Source organism: Citrus clementina, unplaced genomic scaffold (genome assembly GCF_000493195.1).
Source record: "Citrus clementina cultivar Clemenules unplaced genomic scaffold, Citrus_clementina_v1.0 scaffold_4, whole genome shotgun sequence".
NCBI lineage: Eukaryota > Viridiplantae > Streptophyta > Magnoliopsida > Sapindales > Rutaceae > Citrus > Citrus x clementina.
In genome coordinates this window covers 14781158-14789406 of record NW_006262274.1, presented here as the reverse complement: position 1 = coordinate 14789406, position 8249 = coordinate 14781158, and the positions used below count along the sequence as shown (strand labels likewise).

General features: G+C 35.2%; 2 protein-coding genes across 2 annotated transcripts; one reads left to right on the top strand and one right to left on the bottom strand.

Moving 5' to 3' along the window:
• The first annotated feature begins 3986 nt into the window (after window positions 1-3986).
• Window positions 3987-6721, top strand: LOC18044269 (FT-interacting protein 1). Its single transcript, XM_006436986.2, has one exon. The coding sequence runs from the start codon at window positions 4269-4271 to the stop codon at window positions 6636-6638; it is 2370 nt and encodes a 789-aa protein (XP_006437049.1). The 5' UTR covers window positions 3987-4268; the 3' UTR covers window positions 6639-6721.
• A 604-nt stretch (window positions 6722-7325) lies between these two features.
• On the bottom strand, window positions 7326-8249 carry LOC112099126. The gene has a single exon (XM_024186231.1). It carries the CDS (start codon window positions 8247-8249, stop codon window positions 7326-7328), a length of 924 nt encoding a protein of 307 aa, XP_024041999.1.

The following is an 8249-nucleotide window of genomic DNA, read 5'->3' as shown; positions in this document are numbered from 1 at the left end:
ATTATGTTTATTTGAATTTATTATTTTTTATTTCAGTAAGGCGCTAGATTGATTTGTTGTGCGAATTGTATTGCATAATTTTTAAAATCTCAATTTACCCCCCTCTTGGGTTGCGTAACTTGTATTTCATTACGGTATCTCATGTTCCATCACTCATCATCAACAAAATTTTCAAGGATATTACCATTCATCTTCTTTATAATATCATCTCATAATAATTAATACTTTCGTGATAAAATGATTAGCAAAATAAATAAATAAATAACAAATTCCCTTTGAATCAATCCCTCTCCACTATTAATTTCTCTTTATCAGCAACCTTTATCGATAATTGAAGCCACCATTAGACTCATCACATAGAGAGAGAGTGAGAGAGGGGAAGAAGAAATGAGAAAAAAAAATGTGAAATGTCTACAATTTTATAGTACGTTCACTATATGGGAATCGAGATTAACTAAAATTATAATGACTTAGAATCGGAACAACTAGAATCGAGATGATGAATTAGAATCAAAATAATTTATTTACTTGAATTGCAGGAATCGTAATTAGAATGAACTACATTATCATTAATGTGTTTACTTTATCTTAGAATTAAAATCGGAATGAGTTAAATTGTAAAAAATTCCTATAAATTTTTTAATTAATTTTTATCATAATTATTATTCTATTTTTAATTATTGTGATTATTATTATTATTCAAAAATTAATTATTAATAATAATTATTGTTAGTTACTATTATTAAAATTTTAACTAAAAAATTATTATTAATTATTGTTAATATGTTAATTAAGTATAATACTTTTATTGATGTTAATAATAATAATAATCCATTTAAAAATTTTAATTATAATTATAGTCCATTTAATAATTATTATATTCTTTAATTAAATAGAGGGTATATTGGGAATTTAAATATTATAGGGGGCGAATTTAATATTCTAAGGGTTTTAATAAAATAAAACAGAATGCAAGGAACTCAACCAAATTTTACAATAACTAAAGCAGAAAAGACAAAAGGTGTGGTAACTTACAACAGCCGTAACTTAGGCAGATCCTAATAATAAAAGAAAGTAGGAGCTAAGGCCACGGGCCAATGAGACAGAGAGCTCTTCGATAATGGGCTTAAGATGGCATCTTTCATTGCTGCATGTGCGACTGTGTGTTATGTCATGTTCGGCCAACTATTGCTCGTTAAGGTTAATTGCAAAGAGGAGTGATATTTATTTATTATTTTTTTATCTCACTAGTTTCTATTTTTCAATTAACCAACATATTTTCAAAATTACCTTTTCTAAAAATAAAATATTAATAATGTAAATATTTTTTAAATTTTTTCTCCCTCTTGCTCTCTCTCAATCTCTTAGATTATCAATTGTTGAAATTTTTTAACCGATATTAATATCAAATCTGCAATTGCACTAATTTGTTATTGTTGAATATAAACCATTGATCTCACCCTATCTCTACAGTAAATCACTTTCTTTTTGCAATTGAAAGTGATTGTGTTATTGAAATTAGTGGGTTTTTCTTTTCTTGAATTGAAAATACAATGGGTATATTCGTTTTATTTATCACACCAATTCAAAATCAGTATAATTTGTATCAATAGGATCCACCATTTGTTATAAAATTTAACAAAACTCAACAACAAAAACTGATTATTTGCAACAAGTGGTGATGGGTTGATTAAAATAACTGGTGGTAGTGATCTTAATGGTGAATTTGATGGTGATAAAAATATGTAGTAGGGGTGATGGTGATCTTTGAGGGAGAAAATAAAACGCATTAACGATTTGTAATTTTTAATAAGGGTAACTATAGAAATAAATTGTGTTATCTAAAAAGTGAAGATTAGTGAAATAAATCAAGGAGTTCAACTGTCATTACTCGATTGTTAAACCTATTAACCCCACGTATGGAGAATAAGTAAAAAATAAAGTTTTTCAATGAAGGATCGTCTAAATTATTAAAATAAAGAATAAACTAAAAGATAAGAAAAATACACACTTTAATACAGTACAGGACAAAAATAAACTATATTGAAATATGTATTTTACTTGCCTTTTAATTTATAACCTACTTTAATAACTTATGGGATCCTTATTACATAATGACTATATATAGATTAACGGCTCAAACATACAATTATTGAATGGTGAATGATAGTAGATGAAACAAACAATGATTTGAATTTCATTTTCCATTTTTTTCTTTTACTCTTGATTAAATTTTACAATCAAGATTTCCTTAAAATTAAAATAAGTAAAACTGATCAGTTGGATTATAAATTTTGAAAACCAATCCAATCTTTGAAAAATCTCAAAAATTCATACCCAAAACTAATAAAATACATTAATGTAAAACGAATTAAAGTCACCTACGAAAAAATTCACCTCTTATGTTTGGACGAGGATATTTGAACCCAGAATTTTATTCTCCACACCCATTTTTTTAACATACCCACCCATAAATTTTAAAAAATAAAATTATGATCTATAAATCACTCAGAATTCCAAAAATATCCGCTATAATTTGCTTGCTTTTCATCTTATAAGAAGAGAATCAAAGAAGCTTAAAAGACAAGAAGCGTCATGCTTTTCATATAGTGAGTTCAAAGAATCAATGCTAACATTCTTTATCACATAATTTAATTTACGCAAACGCGGAATTATTCTTGTAGAAGTCAAGCAATCATGTTTTTCTAGTAGAGGAATCTCATTTTTGAGCTAGTCTCGACCTCATGATAACACATAAATGAACAATAAGCATATAATTGACACAATATGTAATTACCACAAAATGAAAGATCTTTAGGTCGTTGAAGTGTTCATTTTTAATAGTAGTTAAATCGTTAAACACTAACCCAAAAACTATCTTGTTTTATTATTTATTTATTTTATTTTTTATTTTTTTTCAGACTCTCCAAGAATACTAGCCGGATACATCTCAAACCCACTAAAAGTGCCTACAAATTTTATTTTAAGAACTAAAGTAATTCTGAAAGTAGGAAATTAAATTAAAGGGGAATAAAGACGGGGAATACTGATTAAAAGCATCTTTATCTGCAAGGTCATATGCCCTTAATCCTTTTTGTTTTGCTTTTGCTTTCCACTAGACTATCCTCACTGCTTTAGTTCATTGAATTCTATTTTATAATCCTTTTTCCTCCTTTCGTTTGCACTAGCCCTTCTGCAGAAACCAGAAAGAAAGAAAAATTATAGTGCTGTGAAGAGTTATAAAGCAATGCAGTAGCAATAAGGTCATATACATTAAGTCGAACAAAAGAATAAAAATTGTGCATTAGTTGTACAAAAGACTATGTTTAACAGTAAAGCAAGGTCACTAAAGCTCAAGGAATCCAGGAAAGTGAGCATGCACCACGTCGATCTCCTTACTCTAATGTCTAAAAAGTCTATCTTTGTCCTCACAAGTGGTGCATCAATCATCTTATGTTACAATATGATAATTTAGAAACAAGTCCACAGGTTTTATGCCAGCTATAACTATAAAGCGCTTAATTAATAGTCCTGATAAGCATGAATCAGTGCTTTTGAACAGTTAAGCAGAAATCATTTTGTCAATCAAAACTGCATCATTCTTTTCTCTTCTTACCTTTTCGTTTTAATATTAAAGATTCTTTAGCTCGTCATGACAACAAAAAAGGTAATATACGACTGTTAGCAGTGGTGGCAGTCTAGCAGAAGCTTAAACTTTAGGCAAAAGATTTGAGGACTATCTAACCTTCTTTCAGAAATTGGTTCTTGCCTAAACCTCCTTTGTAACCTGCAGCTCCTCATCAAACTCAAAAGTTCTCAAATGCCTTGAAAACTCTGGACGGAATCTGCCTTAAAACAAGAAAACATCATTTGCTGTTTGCTACTTTCTTGGGAAGAGAAAAATTCATGGCTAGGATGTAAGTCAATAAAGGCGATGATTATCAACAATCAAACAGTAGCAAAAGTTGTTATTCTTGCATGCCGAAGGTGAGATCATCTTTAGAATAGATATCTCAAAATATTCTGAAAAAATATCAACATCTCTTCGTCGTTCAGGCACTAAAACTACAAGAGCAGCAAAAATACTCAGTTCTTGCAACTCCTGTAACTGGATTCTCGTGCTCGTAGATAGCATAAATTTCACTGGTGCAGTTCTGGCAAAAGAGACTGGAGACTAAAGAGGTCCTTACACCCTACCATACATACAAACAGCAGGGTTTCCTGTGACAAGAAATTTTAGCAAGAAAGATATCTTCGAGCTTTTAGCAATGAATCCATTATCGGCTCCTTATTATCAAGAAGACTACAAATTAAAGGACACAAAGCCCCAGCTTGGGGAACGATGGCCACATGGAGGAATACGTGGTGCGGGTGGGTGGATAAGCAGTGAAAGAGCTACAAGCACATATGATCTTGTTGAGCAGATGTTTTATCTGTATGTTCGAGTTGAGAAAGCCAGAGATCTTCCCACAAATCCTATGTCCGGTAGCTGTGATCCTTACGTTGAAGTAAAGCTTGGAAATTATAAAGGGAAAACAAGGCACTTCGAGAAGAAATCAAATCCTGAATGGAAACAGGTTTTTGCATTCTCCAAGGAGAAGATTCAGTCTTCGGTTCTTGAGGTGTTTGTCAGAGACAGAGAAATTGTGGGCAGAGATGACTACATAGGGAAAGTGGTGTTTGACATGAATGAAGTGCCTACAAGGGTTCCACCAGATAGCCCTTTGGCACCACAGTGGTACAGATTAGAGGACAGGCGAGACGATAGGAAGGTGAAAGGAGAGGTTATGCTTGCAGTTTGGATCGGAACACAAGCTGACGAAGCTTTCCCAGAGGCCTGGCATTCGGATGCTGCTACAGTTGAAGGAGAGGGTGTTTTCAATATCAGATCAAAAGTTTATGTTTCACCAAAACTTTGGTATCTCAGAGTTAATGTGATTGAAGCTCAGGATGTTGAGCCACTTGACAAAAGCCAGTTACCACAGGCTTTTGTAGAGGCTCAAGTTGGAAACCAGGTGCTTAAAACCAAGCTATGCCCAACCAGAACAACCAATCCTCTCTGGAATGAGGATCTGATATTTGTTGCAGCTGAACCGTTTGAAGAACAGTTGGTACTAACAGTTGAAAATAAAGTCACCCCTGCTAAAGATGAACCTCTGGGGAGATTACGTTTGTCACTAAATGTCATTGAGAGGCGCCTGGATCACCGGCCAGTTCATTCTAAATGGTTCAACCTCGAAAAATTTGGATTTGGTGCTTTGGAGCTAGACAAGAGGCATGAGCTCAAGTTCTCCAGCAGAATTCATCTCAGAGTCTGCCTAGAGGGTGCTTATCATGTAATGGATGAATCAACAATGTATATAAGCGACCAGCGCCCAACTGCTAGGCAGCTGTGGAAGCAGCCGATTGGGATCCTTGAAGTAGGCATCTTGAGCGCTCAAGGACTCCTTCCAATGAAGACAAGGGATGGTAGGGGAACCACAGATGCCTATTGTGTTGCCAAGTATGGGCTGAAATGGGTGCGAACCAGAACATTAGTTGACAACTTCAATCCGAAATGGAATGAACAGTACACTTGGGAGGTTTATGACCCCTGCACAGTGATCACACTGGGGGTATTTGACAACTGTCACTTGGGTGGCAGTGGAACAAAACCAGATTCAAGAATTGGGAAGGTAAGAATCCGGCTATCAACACTAGAAGCAGATCGAATCTACACTCACTCTTATCCACTTCTTGTTCTAAACCCATCAGGAGTGAAGAAGATGGGAGAACTACAACTAGCAGTTAGATTTACCTGTCTATCTCTAGCAAGTATGATCTACCTCTATGCACACCCCTTATTGCCAAAAATGCATTATCTGCATCCATTCACTGTCAACCAATTAGACAGCCTGAGATATCAAGCTATGAACATTGTAGCAGTGAGGCTTGGCCGTGCTGAGCCACCACTGAGGAAAGAGGTGGTCGAATACATGCTGGATGTAGATTCTCACATGTGGAGCATGAGAAGAAGCAAAGCTAACTTCTTCAGAATAGTCTCACTGTTTTCAGGTGCAATCTCTATGAGCAAGTGGCTCGGTGAAGTTCGCTACTGGAAGAACCCAGTGACTACTATTCTTGTTCATGTTTTATTTCTGATATTGATCTGTTACCCAGAATTGATCCTGCCAACAATTTTTCTATACATGTTTCTCATTGGTATCTGGAACTACCGGTTCCGGCCTAGGCATCCACCTCACATGGATACCAAACTTTCATGGGCAGATGCAGTTCATCCAGATGAATTGGATGAAGAATTTGATACTTTTCCTACATCTAAGCAGCAAGATGTAGTGAGGATGAGGTATGATAGACTCAGAAGTGTAGCAGGAAGGATTCAGACGGTGGTCGGCGATATGGCAACACAAGGGGAGAGATTTCAGGCTCTGCTTAGTTGGAGAGACCCAAGAGCAACTAGCCTGTTTGTAATTTTCTGCCTAATTGCAGCTGTTGTGCTATACGTGACGCCATTCAAGATAATCACATTAGTTGCAGGTTTATTCTGGCTGCGGCATCCCAGATTTCGCAGCAAGCTACCGTCAATACCAAGCAATTTCTTCAGGAGATTGCCATCGCGTGCCGACACCATGCTCTGAATTAGGAATCTGTACCTGGATTAATATGAGGTCTTCTATAAACGCCTTGATAGTGATTGTATTGCTTTAGTTTATTTTCCTTTGTATTGTTTCCTATCAGTAGTGTTATTTCAAATGATAATTTCTGAAAACAGAGGCAAGAATAAGATTCATATATTGGAGCTTCCTCTTTCAATCTGCTCCATTAGACCTAACTGTGTACCTCTGTTCTACATATTTATTCAATACTGAAGCACAAAAGATAGCATCCAATAGACTGAAAATGTGTGAAGAAAACAGATTAGACTAATGGCCTACAGATGGATAGGGCTCAACAATGCCAATGGCAGAACAATTTTTACGAACACCTGAGCGGTGCTTAGTATTGTTTTATTATACTGTTTCTCTTCTTCCTTACCAAAACCAATTAGAAATGTGTTTAGTACAAAATTTGAAAGATCTTTTCAAAAAACATAAAATCTGTTTTTCACTATCCGTATATCAAAAAGTAAAGCACCAAATTGAAGTCAATTGGATGGTATAATCATAAAAACAAAGAAGCAAAAAACAGGATATCACATCATCAACATTACTAAGTACCAGAGAAAGATATGTCATAAATAACATTCAATTTGAAACTGTTAAAACTACCAACAGAAATACCAGAGTTGATTTTTATTTTTTTTTTTGAGAAGGGAAAATACTTCATTAATAAGAAGAGATTAAACACCGAATTTGTGTTGGGATATTTCCCAACCATACAACAGAATCTGAACCTTTTAAGGCTATCTTAGCCAAGGTATGGGCATTAACATTACCAGACCTAGGGGTGTGTTGAAATTTAACTTCCTGGAAGTCTTTTATTCTGCTTTTGATTTCCGAAATCACCCAAAAAATCTCAGTTTTGCTACCCTTTCTGTTGTTTGCCAAGTCAACAGCCACTTGACAATCTGATTCAAAAATAACAGAGGTTATGCCTGCACTTCCTGCCACCTGCATTTCCCATTCAATTGCTTCAGCTTCTGCAAAAGATACTTCTCCGTTAAAAGTTGAAGGCTTGATGGCTGCTGCCACAATGTCTCCATTATCATTCCTTACAACCACTCCCAATCCCACTCTTTGTCTTTGATTGTCAATTGCAGCATCCACGTTTGCTTTGTACCAGTTTTTGGGTGGGGGTTTCCACTGCTTAGCTCTCTCTGCCTTTGAGCTCTCCATTTGTTGATGCTCTAGCTTTTTGTATCTTCTGAAAGCTTCTACAACTGCTTCGGCTTTTACGGTTGAAATCAAAGGATCCAGCTTCTTCCTCTTGAAAAGAAAGTGGTTTCGTGCATACCATGTAACCCACCAATAAGCAATCTGAAGCTCAACCTCTTTTTTGCTCAGAAGCCTTGATGTATCTAGAAAAACATCCAACATACTCCCCCCATGGGAGGATGGCATCTCCACTGCTGCTAAAGAAGAATGTTGCATAATCTTTCTAGCAGCTTTACACTCTACCTGAGCATGAAAACCAGTTTCCACCCCCTGATTGCATCTTTGACAGGTTGGGTTTGGTATCACTTTCATTTTCCACAGATTTTCTGCTGTTGGAAGCAAGTTTTTTGCAGCCCTCCACATAAAAATCTTCAT

Bases quoted from the DNA above. Each gene is read 5' to 3' on its own strand.
- LOC112099126 (XM_024186231.1), bottom strand. From the start codon at position 8,249: ATGAAGATTTTTATGTGGAGGGCTGCAAAAAACTTGCTTCCAACAGCA.
- LOC18044269 (XM_006436986.2), top strand. From the start codon at position 4,269: ATGAATCCATTATCGGCTCCTTATTATCAAGAAGACTACAAATTAAAG.